Consider the following 23,014-nt stretch of genomic DNA (forward strand, 5'->3'; position numbering starts at 1 on the left):
TCTGACCATTTCACGCCAATTTCCTGCAATTGTCGCACAACGTGCGTTAAATTTGTTTTAATGTGCATTTGGGCATGCTGTCCTATTCCAGGAACATTGACAAACATGGTCATTCAGCAACATTGTACAAAAAACCCACGATATTTGATAAAATCAAACACTTTTCTTCTTTCCCTGTCACCTGTGCGGTTTTTTTTTTTTTTTTTTACATAGTATATGTTACAGATCTAGCGATCATCCATTACTGTTTATACATGTGTCATATGTTACAGATCTAGTGATTAACCAATAATCTTTATACATGTGTTATATGTTACAGATCTAGCAAGTAATTTAGCCAATGCCCTACGTGGAATGATGCTGTTGGGAATGAGGGGTCAAAGTCAAGGTAGTGGAATCCATGACTTGATTAATGCAACAATAGATGGTGATGTCGCAAAAGTCAGAGATATTATCGCCCAAAATCCACAAGTTGTAAGCTATTAAATAATTGTTAATTTATTACTAATGTTTTTCAACTTCACAAGTTGGAAACAATTAAATAATTGTTAATTTAATTTATTTTATTAGTAATATACATTGTCCAACTACACAATATGTAAGTAATTAAATAATTATTAAATTATTAGTAATGTTGTAAGCAATTCAACAATTGTTTATTAGTAATGTTGTTAAAACCTACAAGTTATAAGTTATTAAATACTAGTTAAATTATTAGTAATGTTATTAAAAGACACACATTGTAATGAGTTAGCTGTTACATAATTGTTAATTTCAACAGGTTGTACGCAAGTAAATATTGTTAATTTATTAATAATATATGTTAGTGAAATTCACAATAGTAAACTATTATATAATAACTTTTAATTTATTAGCAACGATATTAAAATCAACAGGTTTTTTTAGAAATGATTATTTCAAAATTGTTAAACATTTATAATTGCTATTGTGTTTTTAATGCTGTTGAAATCGATAGATTTAAACAAAATTAATTGACAATCATTTATAATTCTGTAAAAATCCACAAAAAAAAGAAGAAAGTTGTTTGTTATTATTTTGTTTTTTGTTTTTTTTATTTGTTATTATTATTGTGTTATTTCATTGCCATTGTGTAGTCATTATCGTTGCAGTATTGTTAAAATCGACATCATGGTTAATTTATTTAGAATTCAGCAAAACAGATTTTGGCTATACAAATCCAACTTTTTTGTTGTCGTTTCTGTGATAGTTTTTTTACGCCATTAATGTAATACAGATGCGTGACGTTGATAAATCAAACCAGCCACCTTATAAGACAAAGTTAAAGTTCGTTTTGTTTAACGACACCACTAGAGCACATTGATTTATTAATCATCGGCTATTGCCTATTGGATGCCGTTGGAAGATTATACCCCCCCCCCCCCCCCCCCCCCCCCGACGGTTGAAAGGTGAATTAATATATAGCTGGCCATATCAACTCACGGGGAGGAGACAGGACCCTAGCCTGATTATTGTTATTACTAGATGTAAGCCGTCTTTAGATGGAAAGTGTTGATGGGGTGTGGCGGAGTTACACTGAGCTTTCACACAAAAATATTACCGCCATTTAGATAGCCAATGCCATATACACGACCGCCGCGTGTACAACCACTTGTATAATAAGTGACAAAGTGACCATTGTATTTATGGAATTCATCTTTAAGTACAACGAAGATTTCGGTAGTGTAAATGAAAAGAGAAGAGATCAGAACAATCGGAAAGTGTTGAAACGGCCTTGCGTATTATATACTCTTAAAAAAAGTAGGGGAACTCTAATAAGAATTTACAATTACCCAAATTGTAAGGTATATTAGCTATTTGTAGTTTTAAGTTGTTTTTAATTATTGTTATTGTTTTTATCATTGTTATTTTTTATATATCATATTTCTATTGCTATTGCTAAAGGTGAACGAGCGATCCAAAGAACTCACGTGTCTACATATTGCCGCTCATGAAGGGAAACTGCCCATCGTCAAACTGCTTATAGAAAAGAAATCTGACATAAACGCGACTGATGACGATGGTGACACACCACTGATTGTAGCTACGGGAAAGTACGTAGTATTCGCTATTCAGCTGTGACAAATAAAGTGACTGATTAAATGATTGTTTAAGTGATTGATTATTCAGCTCCGATTGCAGACATGTATATACTATTTTTAATTTGTGCGTGTGTGTGTGTGTGTGTGTGTGTGTGTATGTGTGTGTGTGTGTGTGTGTGTGTGTGTGGTAACGTTAATGTAATGTCCATTTAGTTCTGTGACCCAAATGCAAAATTAATTACGTTCTTTACAATTGTACCCCCTCCTTTAAAAAAATCCTGCATCCGCCCCTGTCGGTCGCCCCTAGCGATAAAACTGTATCTATATAGAGAAAGAGACACAGTAATTATATGCAACACGTGTGTAGACTTTGTAAATTCGGCGTTTAATGTTTTGGGCCTCAAAAGGGAGGCTCTAGCCCCCCCCCCCCCCAGCACCCAACATCTCTTTAACTCTGTTTTGTTTTTACTCATTTCAACTGATTTTCGTGCTTATATCTAATTAAGCTTCAAGCACGCTGTCCTGGGCACACACACCTCAGCTATCTGGGCTATCTCGTTCTGGGTTTGAGCCAGTACCGGGCTGTGAACCCTGTACCTACCAGCCTGTAGTCCGTTGGCTTAACCACAGCGCCACCGAGGCCGGTATCTGCTTTGTGCTGAGATACGTTTTTTGATATGGTACGTGTATTTTCTTAATAATTACAGACAACAGACTGAAGTTGCCGAGTACTTGGTCAGAGCTGGTGCGCAGTTGGACTTGAAAAACGACAAAGGAAGAACCGCTATTCATAACGCCGCCTACACAGGCCAAACAACGCTTATACACGCTCTGATTGGACGAGGTTGTGACGTCAACGTCATGGTAAGTTGTACGCCTACACAGTACAAATTATACTCATTGGATAACAAAACAACAACAAAACCCACCCTCTCCACAAAAAACAACAACAACCCCCCCCCCCCCCCCAAGAAAAAACAAACAACCAAAAAAACAAAAAAAACAGCACCCAACCCTATATAACATAAAACAAAAATCAGCAAAGCAAATAATAATAATAATAATAATAATAATAATAATTAAAAACGCCCAACAAACAAGGACAAAGCAAACAATAAACGTCCCAATAACAACAAAACAAAACAAAACCAAACAACCACTAAGGGATTACATGTAGATAGTAATTGTTTAAAATTGTTTGTATTAATATATGAAATAATGTGAGAATTCCCTCATTCGACTACTGACGACAAAAGCCGAATCGCAGAATGGCGATTCCGTGTATTAAATGTTTTAAGAAAGAGTTTGAATGTTATTTCATACAATGGCATAGTGAGGGTGGGTCGGTGGGAGGGTTTTTGGTGTTATGGGGGTCATATCCTCCCCAATCAAATTTTTTTTCCCCACTGTATTAAATTTTATAAAATCATACATACACATACACACATACATACATACATACAATACATACATACATTCATATACATACATACATACATACATACATACATACATACATACATAGTGTGGGTTGGCCCTCATAATAGTGGGTTGCCACTTCCACCCCACCCCCCCACCAATATAAAATCTTGGCTACGCCAGAGATTTCATAATATTTATATTGATGCAATTGTTATACACGTAGAATTATAAAATTTGAATATGATAATTTGAAGTATGAATCACAGAACCACCTTACACACTGTATGGACGGCGTAGTTCATACAAAAACCAATGTGTAAAACGGATCTGTGTTTCATACTTGCACTATTTTTTAGTACTTGGTGAATATTTGTTTTTTTTGTTTTCTATTTTCTTCTTTTAACAAATTATATTAAAACAAATGTTTTCTTTTGGTGTTTTTAATCATAAATGTTATATTATGACCGTGACAAATGCAGCCAATATTTTAATGTTCAATTCAATGCTAGTACTGTTTTTTTTCAGTACTTGGTGAATTATATGTACTTGTATTGTCTTGTAATGATAGTTCTTTAAAATGATTTACACAGGATGAGTCAGGGGACACACCTCTTCATGACGCCATTGCTGAGGACCATACTGCAGCAGCTGAGCGAATTCTGACGTCACCGAAGGTGGATTTGACGAAAACCAACGAACGGGGATTCAACCCACTTCACTGGTCAGCTTTTCATGGAAGAGCTGGGTAAATGTTCGGGACAGTCAAGAGTAATTTTGAATTTTGGAACCATGAAGAATAATTTTGAACTGGGACAAACTGATATAAAATTTTACACTTCGGACAAGAGATCTTTATTATCCACTTTCATAGATCTCGAAAGATGTCAGTTCTGGGGTGGAGTTATTAAATGTTGCACACCTCTCCCAAAAACCCTTCAACCCCCCCCCCCTCTCGAAACCAACAACGAAAAACCCAACAACACAAACAGAACAAAACAAAACAAAACAAAACAAAACAAACAAAAACCATACAAAAAAAAGAAGAAAAAAACTAACCCTACTGAATATGGAATTATTTCAACAGTATGAGGACTGTAACTTAGATATGTTACACCCTTTACTTTTACCATATGGTTATTAACCACCTTCAGTAAACATTTTAGGTTCAAATATTATTAAAACAGCAATGGATTCTAAAGTGTAAGTAAAATGCGACAGACAGGAGGGCAATAAGTATCTAGTACCATGGAAATACTGCGGCTTCACCATTCATCTCATCATTATCCATGTTTGTAAAGACCGAAACAAAAATGTCTTTGTCTCTTGTTAAATGTTTGTGGTATTAAAAAAAAAAGCACCTAAAAAAACACAACAACAACCCCAACCAAACGTGCGTTTTTAGAATTATGAAAAATGTATTTTTAGACTATTATAAAAACCTGGATGACCAGAACCAGTTCAGGTGTATGAATAAGTAATAAAATGCAAGTACTTATTACTTATATTATGAAAATCTTTGATAGTGATGCGTCGTAGTGTTAAAAAACTAGGGTCTGTCACTTTAATGGAATTGTAGTATTTATATCTATGATGTGCGTGTTGATATATTACTGTTGTCATCTATGAGATTTAGTTTGGTGGTATACATATCAGCTGACATCCAATGATTAACAATGTGTTTCATCAAGTTCTCGACTTGTTAGAATTATAGTATTTATATCTATAATGTGCGTGTTGATATATTACTGTTGTCATCTATGAGATTTAGTTTATCAGCTGACATCCAGGTGGTATATATCATATGTGCGTGTTGATATATTATCAGCTGACATCCAATGATTAACAATGTGTTTCATCAAGTTCTCGACTTGTTAGAATTATAGTATTTATATCTATAATGTGCGTGTTGATATATTACTGTTGTCATCTATGAGATTTAGTTTGGTGGTATACATATCAGCTGACATCCAATGATTAACAATGTCCTTTCATTAAGTTCTCGACTTGTTAGAATTATAGTATTTATATCTATAATGTGCGTGTTGATATATTACTGTTGTCATCTATGGAATTTAATTTGGTGGTATACATATCAGCTGACATCCAATGATTAACAATGTCCTTTCATTAAGTTCTCGACTTGTTAGAATTGTAGTATTTATATCTATGATGTGTGTGTTGATATATTACTGTTGTCATCTATGGGATTTAATTTGGTGGTATACATATCAGCTGACATCCAATGATTAACAATGTCCTTTCATTAAGTTCTCGACTTGTTAGAATTATAGTATTTATATCTATAATGTGCGTGTTGATATATTACTGTTGTCATCTATGGAATTTAATTTAGTGGTATATATCTCAGCTAAAATCATCTATGGGATTTAATTTGGTGGTATATATCTCAGCTAAAATCCAATGATTAACAATGTGTTTCATCAAGTTCTCCACTTGTTAGAATTGTAGAGAAAATACTGCAGAGAAATAAAAGTATCATCGACTCTACGAAGGAGGATGGATTCACGGCACTACATCTTGCAGCAATAAACGACCATACAGATGTTGCAAGAGTTCTCATTAAACAGGTAAAACGTCAGTTATAATTACACACTTACTTAGGAAGAAAACACCAATATGTCTTTAAATGACAGACAGGCAGACAGAGAGGTGGGGTAAGACTGGTATGGAAAGATGCAGAGAGGGGAGAAAGGGCAGTTAGGGAAAGAATACTGCAGAGAAATAAAAGTATCACACACACACACACACACACACACACACACACACACACACACACACACACATAACGAGAGAGAGAGAGACACACACACACAGAGAGAGAGAGAGAGAGAGAGAGAGAGAGAGAGAGAGAGAGAGAGAGAGAGAGAGAGAGAGAGAGAGATTTCTGTTCATCCGTATTTGTGGACGGATGGGCGAGTAAGTGCAAGAAGTAAACAGTGAAAGAGAGATAGAGAGAGATTGGGACACACGCACACACATTTTACAAATGATATTACGGTTGTTGTTTTTTTGGGTTTTTTCTTTTCAGGGAGCTAGTGTAAATTCGAAAGCAAACAACGGATCAACTCCTTTACATGTTGCTTGTGGCGAATGCTACATTGAGCCCATTCAAGTGTTGATATCTGCAGGTACTCTTAACGCCCATATGGGGCGGGATTTAGTTGCGTCGCAGGATCGAACCATCTCGGTGGATCCATTCTATTGATTGGGTTGTTTTACGTTCCATCCAGTGCACCACGACTGGTCAAAGGCCGTGGTATATGCTTTCCCGTCTGTGGGATGGTGTGTATAAAAGATCCCTTGGTACTAATGGAAAAATGTAGTGTGTTTCTTCTCCAACACTATATGTCAAATTAACAAATGTTTGACATCCAATAGCCAACGATTAATAAATCAATGTAGTGATGTTGTTTAGCAAAATAAACTTTATCTTTATCCAACAGCCGATAATTATTTAATGAATATTCTCTAGCAGTGCCAAAATCCAACCTTGTAGAAGAATGATATAATTAATATATAGATACATTGTGAATATGTTGGTAAATATACGGTGTGTTCTGAAGGCCGAGCGCTCGCGAACTAGCCCCCTCCCCCATCGTAGTGCTGGTGCAAATTCTCAAATTCGTGCAAAAACGATAGAGATATTCGTGCAAAATGTGCAAACCTATATAAACATATATTTCCATAATTCTACCATCAAAATTAGTTATAATATATACTGATGGAAAGAAATAAAGGATCACACAGATAGCAACAAGAAATAATGACTGCATCAAAAATCAATTCATATTGTCAAAAGTTGACTGGGAACATATAGGCAGCACATTCAACACTACAGACATTCAATCCCACATTACAACTGTGTGTAAAATACAGACATTACTATGCTAGTAATGAATTACATTTGGTCTACAGTTCGATGTGTTCCCTTATTTGTTTCCATCAGTATATGTAAAAATGTGCAGTGATCAGTTTGCACCCCTATATAGCTGTTTAGCAGTAATACTGTTATGAATAAATATTGTTATTCAGATTCGGGCATTTTCGTTTAATTCGGGAAAAACCAGCCTGCCCCTTACAAAAATGGGAGCCCATACGCCTGTGTATTTAGTACGTGAACAATGTTAGCTCCACTACCATAGTATATTGGATATTGAGAAGAACACCCCCCAAACATTTCCACGTCAAATAGTGGATTTTGTCAGCTTCAAAACTGCATGCCGTCATGTCCACTAGCTAATGAATAAGGTTATGTTAAAACCTATGCTACTGTCTTATTAACAAATAATGTGCTATGTGTTTCCTTTTTTGAAGAGTATATTTACAATCCTTACACACCTGCGTTTAGGAAAATCAGACTTCATAAATTCAACCTCTTGTCTTTGTCCTGAAGTTACAGGCGTGTGTACAGGGGGAGGGGCTTCAGGGGCGGAATCCCTCGGCTCAAATAAAAATTCCTTAATTATAAAATATATTTTCCGGTGAATCATCACCCGACCCCCACCCCCTTAAAACGCGACAGTTCAGACTCCTACCTGCATAATGTCCTGCATCTGTGCCTTATTTATAATGGTTTTGCATTTTTGTTTAAGGTGCCAATGTTAATGCAAGTGATAATGATGGAGACACACCCTTACACCTCACCATGATGCAGAACCAAACAACTGACATGGTAAATATATATACTCTTGGAAAAAAAACGTTCCTGTAAATCATTAAACTTTAATACTCATACTTTTGAACACTCTTGTTTGCCATACATGTATTATTTATGTTAAAAATTACTGTGCTCCAGTCCTGGCCTTTGGCAAGCTGTGCGCATAAAGTTTGAAACATCGAAGGGAATTGCTTCACGATAATGTCCTGGAATTTTCATGAACAGAATTCAAGAATATGTATTGTAATGTTCTGCTTCAACAAAATCATTTCAAAAATGATAGTGGCTTTTATTCATATTAAGAACACAGACTTGTCTTCTGCTTGGCCATCCTTTAACCGTAGGATACAATTCCGGGCATTGTTATTAAAAAAAAAATGTATTTGCATAACACCCGCATATGGACAGAGCAAAAAATAACAATATAATATACATTTATCTGCAGTAACAATGACATAAATATATATTAATTACATGAACAAACATCTGCATCAACAAATACATATGTAATTTAAGCCTTATTAACCTGATACTAGTGATGATAATAATACATTTAGGTAAAGCCAAGATTGTCAGAAATGTAGAGCCATGAAAAACCACCAATTCGCCCCTATGGGGTTCATGAATTATTTTTCACGAATCCACACACCCTCGTACATTCTCCATTAGTTTGTACAGACGTGAAATGCAAGCAATTTGAAATTACTCCCAACTCATATGCTTTCACGCAACTTAAAGCATCTCTTTACAAAATTGCAAATGATAGGGCATAATTCCGGAATATTGTTCTGTGTAAGAAATAAGAATTTTTTATTATTCGTTAGAAAAAAGAAGTGATTATTGTTTTATTATTTTATGATGTAAATCATTTCTAAAAGCATTATATATAGGACACTTGATAATGAAATGATATTCGTCTTCAACTTCTAGGGGACAGTTGGGGCAATATCTCTCATTCGCAGGGACAGGTGGTTTCTTGTGTCTTCCCGTTTTGATTATAGGTGAATGTGCACTCAAACGAAGCCAACTAAAAGCTTTTCTGCTTTCACAGTCTTTGGTATGTAATAAATAGGTCTCAACTGAACTCGAAATTTGTTTGAATGACATATATGTGCGCATTTTATTACCATATTTGTTAGAATTTTTGTTTGATGTTAGCTGTGTCATAATATACTGCAAAAAGTACTGTTCGCATTTAATTACGAGTTCACCTAAAGTGCATGCAGTCGGTAACTCTGGAGTTGAAGATAGATGCATAGGAATTCCAATTAGGTTTGCAACATTAATAGGTTTAGCTACCCACGACGGTTTGTTGTTCTGAGCTGACTTTGAACTACCAATAAACGCAGCAGTTAATAGTGGGTTGTTTGAAGTCATGATATGTAATACATATTTAAAGGCATTAATAAATATATCATACGTCAGTGGCAGTCTTCTTAGTTCTGCTAATGCTGCAGCATTACTGGTATATTTATTGACCCCCAAAAACCCATTTACAGAATTTTATGTGTAGGGACTACGTTTTCTACACAAAGAATAAAATAATTTGTGTTACAAACTTGTGATCCCCAAATTTCACTCTCATATAACAGAACTGGTTTAATTAATGTATTGAATAGTTTAGTGCAAATATTGATAGTTGGATTGTGTTTGAGAATGGATTTTAATAAGTGATTTAAAGATTTAAGTCCTTTGTTTTGTTATGTTAACACTTCCGGTAATTGTAACTAATAGCAACTAGTAATAGTTTAAAACATAATTCCTTGAAAAACTACTGAAAGAATGTTACTGAACACTAACATGGTTAACTTAATCCCACATTAAAGTTCACTTTCTTTTGTGATGCAAATAAACTAAAATGTATATTTATCTGGAACAGTGCATAATATCATAATACACACTGTTAACTTATTCATCTCGAACAGTTTTTAACTTGTTTATCTAACTAAAATGTTAACCTTGCAAATTAACTTCAGAGCAAATAACTCATTTTAGAACAATACTAAAATAACACTGATATATCTCTGCAATAGCACTGTCAAATATCTTTGCACTTAAAGATTCAGTCTGTCTGGTGGTTTTGAATGTCTAGTAGATCTGCAAACAGGTACTGGAGGGTTGACAGGCTCTGGAGCGGGCTGCTCCACAGGGTTGAGAAAAATGGGTTGACTGCGCTGCACAGGGTTGAGAACAATGGGTTGACTATGTACTAAGGTCGACGACAGTCACTTTTCGCACCCTTCTTTTAGCCTCGTACACAATATGGCATATCTCATTGTAATTTTTTTATATGATATATTTGACAAAAGGTACTTTTTATTTCTTTCATCTTTTAAAACTTAAAATTAATAGTTTGTCCAGAATAATGAAAAATAAATAAATACCAACCTGTAAACAGCGTTGTCTGCTTGTTATAGAAATTTGACAAGGGTCAAGGTTAGGAGACCAGATTTTATTTTAATATGGCGAAGCATTGTAATTTTGAATTTGAATGACGTCAGTATACCAATGAGGTCACTTTTCATCAACCATACACTGGGTACATGACGTTTCCGTTTCAAGAATGCTGGAAAAATTCCAGTGCAAAACTGCTATTGAATTATTATTTTTTGAACATTACTAATGCCCCTGAATGTGTTTGAATAAAATATTGTGATTAAAAAAATGTACCTTTTACGAAATATGGATTTCAAGTGAAATTACGGTATTTATTGTGTACGAACCCAAAACAAGGGCGCAAAAAGTGACTGTTGTAAACCATAGTGTGGTATGTTGTGTGGTATTCATGTAATGCAGGGCCTGGTTGTTCGAAACCTGGGTTAGCACTAACCCTGGGTTAAGGAATTTAACTCCCAGTTAGTGTTAATCAATGATTAAATTAACCGGGCCCAGAATTCACAATTTCACCAACAGAAAGAGTTTTGTTTTTGCAGTGTGTATCATGGTGAACTTTTTGTTTTGCTTGAACGTTTTTAATTTTTGCAGTCTTATCAGGGTGAAGGAGGTCAAGATGAGAACTCAATTTCCTCCCCATTAAATCTTCTGAAGGCGACTTGCCAGTCGTCAAGTGTGGCATAACTCAGTATCTGAAAAGAAAGTGAGACACTTTTGATTCTGCAGATCGCCCCTCGATTTTTTTCCTTGTTTCTTTGAACGTTTGGACACAACGTTCTGCTAGTCCATTGGATCCGGTAGTAGGATGCAGTCTTTATGTGTTCAATATTGTTTCAAGCCATGAATGCTTCAAATTCACTGCTTGTGAAAGAAATTCCATTATCGGATACAACGGTGGTAGGCAAGTCATGTGTGGCAAATGTCATTTCCAGTTTCTCGATTGTAGCTTGCGAAGTTGCTGTTGTCATCACATGTAAATCCATCCATTTTGAGAAAGCATCAACTATAATCAGAAACATTTTGTTCATGAAAGGACCAGCATAGTCAATGTGGATGCGTTTCCACGGACCTTGTGAATACTCCCAGGGGTGCATGTCCACAGCTGGTGTGCTTTTCGCATTTATTGGCACGAATTACAGTTGTGAACTGTCATTTCGATTTCAGAGTCAACGTTTGGCCACCAAACATAACTACGCGCAAGGGTCTTCATTTTCACGATTCCAGGGTGTGAATCATGTAACATTGTGAAAACACGTGCACGTCACTGTGGGAATACGACTACTCTTGATCCCCATAGTACAATTTCACCATAAGTGCTCAGCTCATTTCTTCAAACATGATATGGTTTCAATTCAGGTTCATCTGAATTCATCCAACCATTCGTAATGAATCTTTTCACTCTCAAAAGAACAGGATCAGCACGAGTCAGTTTATCAATTTCCTCAGCTGTAACTGGAGAAGAATCCAGAAAGTTAATCAAAAATACATTTTTTGCGGGGATAGACATAGATTCAGGTTTCATAGCTTGCGGAAGTCTACTCATGGCACCAGCATGCCCAATGTCTTTACCCCGAATATACCTGAATGTGTAGGCAGAAAGAGTTAATGCCCGTCTCTGTATACGAGCGGAAGCCATTGTTGGAGTTCCTTTAGATTCCCCAAACCGTGTTTGTAATGGCTTATGTTCATTTGCAATGCAAAATGTTCAACCAAACAAATACGAGTTGAAATTTTTAACACCAAAAACTACAGAAAATTCTTCTTTTTCAATTTGCGAATACTTTTTCTCGGCAGAGTTCAGGGTTCTAGAGTCGAAAGCTACAGGTTTCTCTGCTCCATCAGGCATTTTGTATGATAGTACAGCTCCAATGCCACACTGTGAAGCGTCACAAGCCAGAATTAATTATTTATTGGCATCATAATGCACGAACACTTTGGAAGACTGAAGTAGTTTTTTCGACTCGTAAAATGCTTTTTTGACTCGTAAAATGCTTTTTCTTGGTCACTTGTCCATCGCCATTTTACATCTTTTCTCTTCAGAAGACTCACATTCAGAAGACCAAGGTATGACTTGAGTTCAGTGACATTGGTAGGTGAAGGAGCATTTGCGATATCTTCGACTTTTTTGAACCAGATGCAGTCCTTCTGCGTCAATTTTGTGACCCAAGTACACAACCTCTTTGGCTTGAAAAGTAAACTTGTCCTGCCTAACACGCAATACCTGCATCACAAAGTCTCTTGAGAACAGTTTCAACATTTTGAACATGATGAGCATCATCTTCACCAGAGATCAGAATGTCATTCTGATATTCATATGTCATTGAAATCCTTTGAAGGAGATTATCCATACACCTTTGAAAAATTGCTGGAGATGAAGACATTCTAAACGGAAATCTATTGTAGCAAACTAGACCACGGTGAGTATTGATGGTTGTGAACTGCTTTGACTTTTCATCCAGAGGAAATTGAAGATACACACTTTTGAGATAATATTTTTGTGAAAATGTACCTCCAGATAGTGTGGCATAGAGATCTTCAATCTTCGGAATTGGATAAGAGTCTAGTTTCGAAACTTGATTTATGGTGAGTTTGTAATCACCACAGATCCTAACTGTTTTCTTTCAAAATAGGTACAATTGGAGTTGCCCAGTCACTATACTTCAATGGTTCAATGATTCCTTCTTTCACGAGTCTATCCAATTTGAGTTCCACTTTTGCACGCATTGCATAAGGCACTGGTCGTGGTTTCAAGAATTTAGGTTGTGCATTTGGATCAACATAAATTTTTCCAAGTACCCCTTTAATGTCTCCCAGTTCATCTTTACAAAAATATCAGAGTACTTGTCCAGGATTTAAGGGAAAGATGTAGCTTTTTCCACATGACAAATTTCGTTCCAATTCAGACGAATATTTTTAAGCAGGTCTCTCCCAAGTAGATTTGCTTTTTGACCTTTGATGATCATAATAGATGCATCAACCTTTTGTCCATGATATTCTACGCAAATGTCTATGACACCTTAATTTGTTCACCTGTGTATGTACGAAGTACGGCTTTCGATTTCCTCAACAGAGGAGCTTCACGTTCAGACCACATTTTCTTATAGCACGACTCGCTCATCAGAGATACACTGGCGCCTGTGACAATATGCAGTGTAACTGGTTTACCGTTCATACAGACATCCACAGTGATCGGTACAGACGATGATCTTTCACATCCATTTACATGATACAATGAGTATTCCTCCTCATCAAGATTCACATAGAATGAACCATCATTGTCACTATCTGAGTTATCCTTTTGCTGAACCATATTGGTTGTGTGAGTGGTTTGTCTAGCTTGGCGACGACAAGCTTTAACAATGTGCCCTTTTTATGACAATAGTTGCAAATAATATCTTTAAAACGACACTTTTCAGAAGAATGTGATCCATCACATCTGTAACACTTCACGTTCGGATTTCTAAAGTTTTTAGCACGGCGACTAACAAATTCTTTAGACCTGTTGTGAGTGTTGTCATTATGGCCTAGACTGTTTTGTTTGTTTTTGTGAACCACTTTATTTACCTTTTCCTCCTGTCGAGAAGAAACAGGACCATGCATACCATTTTGAATGCATGTCACGTTATGAGCAGCCATTTCAATACTCCACGAAATTTCTAGTGCAGGACTGAAATTTAGGTTTGTTTCGAACAGTAAATGTTTCTGGACACCTTCATCAGAAACCCCACATACAATACGATGACGCAGCATGTCATCTAACATTGCACAGTATTCACAATGTTTCACGAGACACCTCATTTCAGCAACAAACTCAGAAATTCCTTGACCTCTGTTTTGGAAACATGTGTTAAATGTAAATTGCTGAACAATAACCGATGGTTTTGGGTGGTGGTGATCTTGGATAACCTTTATTAATTCCTCAAACCTTTTGTCAGTAGGATGGTCAGGAGATACGAGATATCGCATTAATGCATACGTGTTTGGTCCAATAACACTCAACAGACTAACTCGTTGTTTAAACGCATCAGTAACTTTATTAGCTTCGAAGTAGGCCGATAGGCGTTCAGTGTACGCGGTCCAAGATTCAACATCCTAGTTAAACGGATCAACTACCATGAACTGCCATAATAACCAAGTTACAGATTTACCTCATCGTCAGTTCTGTTAAGTTCTTGTTCAACAAACTCATTTCAAAAATGATAGTGGCTTTTATTCATGCTAAGAACATAGACTTGTCATCTGCTTGGCCATGCAGTAACCCTAGGATAGACTTCCGGGCATTGTTATATTAACACTTCCGGCAATAGTAATTAAACGATAATAGTTTCTATATTGCTATTGGTATTAATGCTATATACATTACATGTATATATTTATTTGTTGCACAGGAACCTTATATGTAAAAATGTGTAGTGATTAGTTCCCACCTCTATATAGCTGTTCACACAAAAAAGTAGGGGATATTCCTCAAAATTAACAGAACTCTGTAACTGAAATAATGTCAACATTTATTTCAACACTAACAAATACATAACTTACATGTGCTGGATTTCATTGATTTTAACAATATGAGAGATGTTTTAAGTCCCGCAATAAAGGTAATGTCAGTCAGGGGTGGAGTAATGGAAATCACGAGATGTCAATATCGTGTTGGGGCCCCTCTAGCGTCAATAAATGCATTACACCTTTATTGCATGGTTAATATGATGATGATTGATGAGGCTATCTCTGTAGTACAGACCTGTCACTCTCCTTTGACATGTCATGGTGATGTCACCCCTCGCATTATTGACCGACTTCCATACCGATCACGAGGTACCACAGCAGTCTCTTGGTATCGTTTACGTAGCCTGCGACAAGCCCTTACACGACCGTTATTGAAGGCCAGATTAAACCTGGATTCGTCACTAAACATGACATTTGACCAACGAGCATTTGTCCATCGAAGATGACGTCGACACCATTCATTCCAGCCGAGTTTGGCGATGTCTTGCAGTTAAAGGTAAAGGCATGTACGGTCTACGAGTGCAGCATGCACAGGGTTACGAACTGTTTGAGTGCAGACTTGGATCTCTGTTTGCCTGTTGGAGTTGCTGTTGTAGTTGAGTTGCACTGATTTGACAATTACGGGTGGCTCTGGTGATTAGGAGTCTGTCTTGGCGTCTGATGGTGACAGTTGGACGTCAACTTCGTGATCTTGTCTTGCACTCTACGGTTGTTCTGTGTCGCTCCTATACTCTGCTAATGACTGACTGTGAGACATTCATTTGATGAGCTGTTTAAGTCTGTGTTTGTCCAGCCGGGAGCATCTCTATAGTTCTAAGACGTGAGCAGTATACACACATACATACAAGTATGTATATGAAGAGAAAGCGACAGATGTGTGAAAGAGAATGAGAGACAGAGGTTTGCGAGTAGAGGGAGTTAAAGACAGAGAGTGTACGGGAGGGAGAAAGAGAAAAATGGAAGGGAGGGAGAGAGAGAGAGAGAGAGAGAGAGAGAGAGAGAGAGAGAGAGAGAGAGAGAGAGAGAGAGAGAGAGAGAGAGAGAGAGAGAGAGAGAGAGAGAGAGAGAGAGAGAGAGAGAGACAGAGAAGGTGCTGCTAAACTTCTGTTAATCACGGATCTGTCTTTTTATACCATTAAAATTATCATTGTTTATATGACTGCTTAACTAAATATAACTAACTACGGTATGTATATTTTTTGTATAGTTCAAAGCGCTTATTGGAGAGCAAGGACAAAGTACTGATAAACGGGCACAGATTGCCACCTACCTGTTACAACACGGCGCCGATAAAGAAGCCGAGAACCATGCAGGGTTAACTCCTGTTGAGATATGCACCGAAGAGAAGCTGAAGAGCTTAGTGCAGAATTTTGCACAAATAAAGTATACAAGTTTGTTTTGTTTAATAAAGAACATTGATTTATTAATCATCAGCTATTGGACGCCAAACATTTGATAATTCTGACATATGGTCTGAGAAAGGGAAGCTACAGCTTTCCCTCAGTAGATCCTTCATATGTACCATCCCGCAGACAGGATAGCATACACCACAGTATTTGATATATCAGTCGAGGTGCACTGGCTGGAAGGAGAAATAGCTCAATGGGCCACCAATGGGCATCGATCCTAACCTGACCACACATGGAGCAAGTGCTTTACCACTCGGCTACGTCCCGCCCTTTAGTAGTAGTAGTGGTGGTGGTGGTGATGGCGGTGGTAGTAGTACCGTAGTAGTAGTAACATAAATTGGTGAGGGTGGGGGTGATCAATGAAAAGAGAATCGGAGTGTGATAATATACGGTCTTCTTCAGTCAGACAAATCTACTTTTAGCCTAATAGCCCTCTCCACCCACCCGGTCCTTCCAAGGGTCATTTTGCCCTCGGGTCCATCAACTACCGTACACGCATCATGCTAAATAGTGCGTACAAATATGAAATCTATAAATACGTCGTTAATGGAAGCCGTCATATTTGTCACTTGACATAGATATTGTTGTATACGCGGTGGCCTTGTATATAGCCTTGGGAAATGGGGGCTAGCTATCAACATTGCAGTCGTATTTGGTGGATGTGGGTGTGTGGAAGACCAGTGTAAGGCTGCCACACTCCATTTAAAACATTTCCGTATGGATTACATCTAGTATTTCTATTTTCCAGTTCACCACCGAGCAGTTCCGCTAGGAATGCTACAGCTTCAGGTTTCATTCAGGACGTCCTGTGTTCCAGTTGTTTGAGACAGAGGGCCAATGTCATCATTGTGCCCTGCTCTCACAAAACCTTGTGCAGGGCTTGCTGTAAAAACGTCAGACGATGCCCTCTGTGTGGAAACGACGCCATTCGAAAAATTGGAGAAGGTAAAACAGCAGAGTTTGATTATCTAAGTTCTTGACCTAGAATCATAAAGGGAAGTAGACAGGCAGGCAAACAGGCAAGCATGCACTCAAGTAAGCAAGCAGCCAGGCAGACAGGTTCTCAGGCAAGTAGACAAAGGGACAGACAGACAGACTAGTGGGCAATTCCCAACCCTAACCCTAACCCTAATAATATTATACAATGATACATTGTCATTGAAATGCTCCTAATATACTTCAATATTTATGTCATGACAAGGTGCCCAATATACTGTTTCACATTAGTGTGCCATGACAAAGTGCCTAATATACCACAACATGGTGTCATGTCAAAGCACTTGATGAAAAGCCTGACATATTAGTCTGCTGTTGAAAAGTGTCTGGTATACCGTAGCACATTAATATGCCATTACAAAGTACCTAATATACTGTGACACATTAGGGTACCACGGCAAGGTGCCTATATATACTACAACATGATAGTGTGTCATGACAAAGTGCCTAATATTCTTTAGCATGCTATTTAGGACAAAGTACTTAATATTCTGTGACATACTAGTATACCATAACAAAGTACCTAATTCACCGTAATACATTAATGTGCCATGACAAGATGCGAAATACTATGTGACATTTTAGTGTGCCATCACAATATTACTAATATTCTGTAAAATGTTAGTGTACCATGACAAGATGTCTAATATAGTGCAATGCGTCAGTGTGTCATGAAAAGGTGCCTTATATTCTGTTACATATTAGTGTACCATGAAAAGATTCCTGATGTACTGTAACAAGGTAAAAAAAGCCATGATGGCATTATATAGATATCAAAACAAATTTGGTGATATTCCTTGCGAAGATTTATTTAAGATATTTGATTCTATGGTAACGCCAATTTTATGTTATGGTTCAGAAGTATGGGATATTTGTTACTGTAAACTTATTGAAGATGTTCAGATTAAAATGTGTAAATGGTTTTTAAAATTAGGGAAAAACACCAGTAATATTATGGGTTTAGGTGAATGTGGTGGAGAACCTTTACAGCTTATTTACACTACTAGAGCTATTAAGTATTGGTGTAGGCTATTACAACTGAATATAAACAGGCTTCCCCGTCAATGTTATACGATGCTACAGACACTGGATGAAGCAGGACGCACCACATGAGTGACTCACATTAAAAATATTCTTTTTAGATCAGAATTTGGCTATGTTTGGATAGCTCAGGATGTTGGAGATGTAAAATTGTTTATAGTCAAATTTAGACAACGATTGTTTGATAATCTTCAGCAAAAGTGGTGTAGTTCTGTTGCAAATGTATCTGATACTTTTTATTATAAGCATTATAAGTCATTGTTAAATGTAGAACGTTATTATCTCAGTTATGAAATCCCTGTTTATCTTAAAGTAATATATACAAGATTTAGATGTAGTAACTTTAGACTTGCTGTTGACCAAGGAAGATATAACAACATAGCCTACACTGAAAGACTCTGTCCATATTGCCTGGATCATGAATTAAGATATATTGAGGATGAACTCCATATTTTGCTTGTATGTAAGCGATATAATGCACTAAGAGATCACCATATTTCTAAATTTATAAAAATAATTCATTGCAAACCTTTATAGATATTATGACATCAGAACATTTGGATGTATTATTTAATGTATGTCTTTATCTTTATAATGTACCAAAACTTAGAAATACTTAAATATTTAAATATATACCTATATACCTACAGTAAAATGTGCAAACACTACACATGCGCAAACATGTATGACAGTTTCTGACTGTATTATGGGCCTATGGCATTTATACTGAATAAAAATTGTCTTGTGTTGTTGTGTCTTGTCTTGTAACATGTTAATGTACCATGACAAACTGCCTAATATACCGCAGTACATTAGTATGACAAAGTATGTATTATACTGTGGCACACTATACTACAAAATACTAATGTCCATAACAAAGTCTAGCACACTATCATACCTTCAAATTATAGAAAAGTTCCGGAAATGTTAATTGACTTGATTACTTTATTTCAGATGGCAAAAAAATTGGAAGTGAGTGTGTCATTCAGTAAACAGAATCGCCTGATACTTTACTCGACTACTAGTATGTGGCATTACGTCATAGACTGTGGCTGAAGAATCTTACAATCAAGGAACATATGCTTTTTTTGCATACAATTTATATATATATATTGTCATGGATGTGCTGCAACTTTCTGCTGTGACCTGGAATTTTCTTAATTAATTAATTAATTCTAATTACTAGACAAACAGAATTTGTTTTAACATTTAATAGTAATTATTTGATTATTTGCAACTATTGAGTGATGTTTGAAACTTTGCCACTTATAGTTATTGTTTAATGAAATGTTGAGTAGTGCCGTTTGTCGTGTCGCGCACTATTCTGATAAAAACGAACTGCGTAACGAGTGTTATTATTGATCGTTTGGATGCCTAATACGAGTATAACATTTAGTTGTATTTCCTAAAAAAAAAAATGGTTTCAGTTTATCAAACTATGTTTGCAAATAGTTGCCATCATTTATTTATGGGATATTCGTATATTATGATCGCCAAATGTTTTAAGTTAATTTCCGATGTAGTTTTTTGGCGATGTGGTTTCCGACCTTGCAATTTAATTACCAGATTCCTGTGCATATAAAGGCTATTACATTACGTTGACATTAGTATTATTGAAGTAAATCTTACCATGATTGCAATGTGTGTGTAATTACACCATGACGCTATTCGATGGACTTAGTAAACTTGCCCTTAGTAAAGTATTTTCCTCCAAAACTTGTACGATCGATTAGCTATTTTCTTAGTTAAACGTATCCTAATATTGTTTGTACATTATGGCAAATCATTTTATTAATTAAATGAGGTAATAATTGTAAAACTGATTACTGTAATATTAGTGCTTTTAGGAACTACTAGTATATTCTTGTACGCTGAGAACCTGTTTACGCATACAGGTTGCTAAGGTCTGACATATCGATACACAATGTTTGTAAACAACAGTATAAAGCTGTGTTCACATATACACGGATCCGGATCCCGATACAGATACGGCAAAAATCGCTAACCATTATTTTCAATAGAGGTGTTCACATATGTCCGAATACATATACGAATACGGTATCTGGATACGGACACGATTATTCTGATCGTCCAATGTAGCGAATGAAATCGTATCCGTATGCCAAAACGCATGCCGGAAGTCATAAGTTATGAGAAGAAATACAGTTCTCTTTTACACGATACAACTTGTTGTTTCTTGTCTTTCCACCAAAATGCCCTTTCCGTCTCATGGTTTTAAATACATTATATGGTTTTGTCATTTTAATTTTAATTATATTTAAAAAGAAATGTGTTTTTCTGGGAATATGACACTACTTACAAACAAAAGACCAACAGTAATTCTTTCTTTTAATGTCGTCCCCCCACCAGTTATCTTTAATAAATAAATTAAAAAAAAAAAAATAATAATATATATATATATCGTTAATCACCTCTCTTGGAATACAGTGCTTCACAAGCTCATTCCCTGACCCAATGTGGAATAACACCTGAGTAGACTGTTCTCTAGATAAAATAAAATAAATAAGTAAGCCGTACATCTCTTGCATTTATAATCGTGCGTATGTGAACACTACGTCCGATTATCGGATCGCGTTCCGTATACGATGCCGTATGAGCGTATCTGAATCCGTGTATATGTGAACACTACGTCCGATTATCGGATCGCGTTCCGTATACGTATGCCGTATGATCGTATCTGAATCCGTGTATATGTGAACACTACGTCCGATTATCGGATCGCGTTCCGTATACGATGCCGTATGATCGTATCTGAATCCGTGTATATGTGAACACTACGTCCGATTATCGGATCGCGTTCCGTATGCCGTATGATCGTATTTGAATCCGTGTATATGTGAACACTACGTCCGATTATCGGATCGCGTTCCGTATACGATGCCGTATGTGCGTATCTGAATCCGTGTATATGTGAACACTACGTCCGATTATGGGATCGCGTTCCGTATACGATGCCGTATGTGCGTATCTGAATCCGTGTATATGTGAACTCTACGTCCGATTATCGGATCGCGTTCCGTATGCCGTATGATCGTATCTGAATCCGTGTATATGTGAACACTACGTCCGATTATCGGATCGCGTTCCGTATGCCGTATGATCGTATCTGAATCCATGTATATGTGAACACTACGTCCGATTATCGGATCGCGTTCCGTATACGATGCCGTATGATCGTATCTGAATCCATGTATATGTGAACACTACGTCCGATTATCGGATCGCGTTCCGTATACGATGCCGTATGTGCGTATCTGAATCCGTGTATATGTGAACACTACGTCCGATTATCGGATCGCGTTCCGTATACGATGCCGTATGTGCGTATCTGAATCCGTGTATATGTGAACACTACGTCTGAACCTTAATTGGATGTAAGCACGAAAGCACGAAACTGTATGCGTTCTAAAATAATACACATGTTACTCACTTGTCTCATAATACTGCAACAATTAACACTACACGCTACAATTAGCTACTAATATCCACAATTACACAGTGGTTTAATAATTATGTCTCAAATTGAAGCTAAACGTGGCGTGCATATTGAAACCAGTATGAGTTCTATGTATATATAAAAAATATATCTATAATGCTGTAACAAAAAGATAAACATATTGTGAATATTAAAAACAGTATGAGTTCTCAGAATATACACCTGTTATAAAACTGTTTTATACAGTAACAATAGCTAAACTTAGTATACCTGTCTACGACCGAATTGTTTAATTATTTGCTATATGAAAATCTAAATTTAGCGTGAAGATTGTAACAACATCACTATAGAGCACATTAATTAATTATATGCTAGTGGAATTCCTGACACGATGTCTGCAGAGGATATATACACACATTCAATTTTGTATCCATTAAAGGGACATTCCTGAGTTTGCTGCCATTTTAAAGATGTGATCGACTAACAAAGACTTTTTAACGATTGTAATTAAGGGACATTCCTGAGTTTGCTGCAATTTTTAAGGTGTTATCGACTAACAGAGACTTTTAACGATTGTAATAACATATCAAATATATTTTTCTGCATAAAATATTAATGGCTGTATATTAAACTTGTTTCTGATCGTTCTAATATTTGTACTGGGTTATATTTCATTTTATTTCTTAATTTTTGTTTTTCGACTAACAGAGACTTTTAACGATTGTAATAACATATCAAATATATTTTTCTGCATAAAATATTAGTGGCTGTATATTAAACGTGTTTCTGATCGTTCTAATATTTGTACTGGGTTATATTTCATTTTAATTCTTAATTTTAGTTTTTCGTACGTACGAAATTATTTGAAGACAGAATCCAGTTTAGGTTTCTTACAAATATTTAAACGACCAGAAACACGTTGAATATATAAACACTGATATTCTAGTTTGGACATTTTGGTCTCATAACATTTGTACATCTACTCTAATGGTATCTCGATTGGTGAGGAAGTGGTATATAAGCACGTTAACCTAGTTACCTACCTACCTGT

General features: G+C 36.3%; 1 protein-coding gene across 1 annotated transcript; it reads left to right on the forward strand.

Moving 5' to 3' along the window:
* The first annotated feature begins 349 nt into the window (after window positions 1–349).
* Window positions 350–22,490, forward strand: LOC121389872 (E3 ubiquitin-protein ligase MIB2-like). The gene is made up of 10 exons (XM_041521530.1): window positions 350–474; window positions 1,924–2,072; window positions 2,768–2,924; window positions 4,073–4,227; window positions 5,944–6,070; window positions 6,532–6,631; window positions 8,096–8,175; window positions 16,268–16,443; window positions 17,218–17,414; window positions 19,461–22,490. Exons 1-10 carry the CDS (start codon window positions 355–357, stop codon window positions 19,496–19,498), a joined length of 1,299 nt encoding a protein of 432 aa, XP_041377464.1. The 5' UTR covers window positions 350–354; the 3' UTR covers window positions 19,499–22,490.
* The last annotated feature ends 524 nt before the right edge of the window (window positions 22,491–23,014 follow it).

The sequence above is a fragment of the Gigantopelta aegis genome, chromosome 15 (genome assembly GCF_016097555.1).
Source record: "Gigantopelta aegis isolate Gae_Host chromosome 15, Gae_host_genome, whole genome shotgun sequence".
NCBI lineage: Eukaryota > Metazoa > Mollusca > Gastropoda > Neomphalida > Peltospiridae > Gigantopelta > Gigantopelta aegis.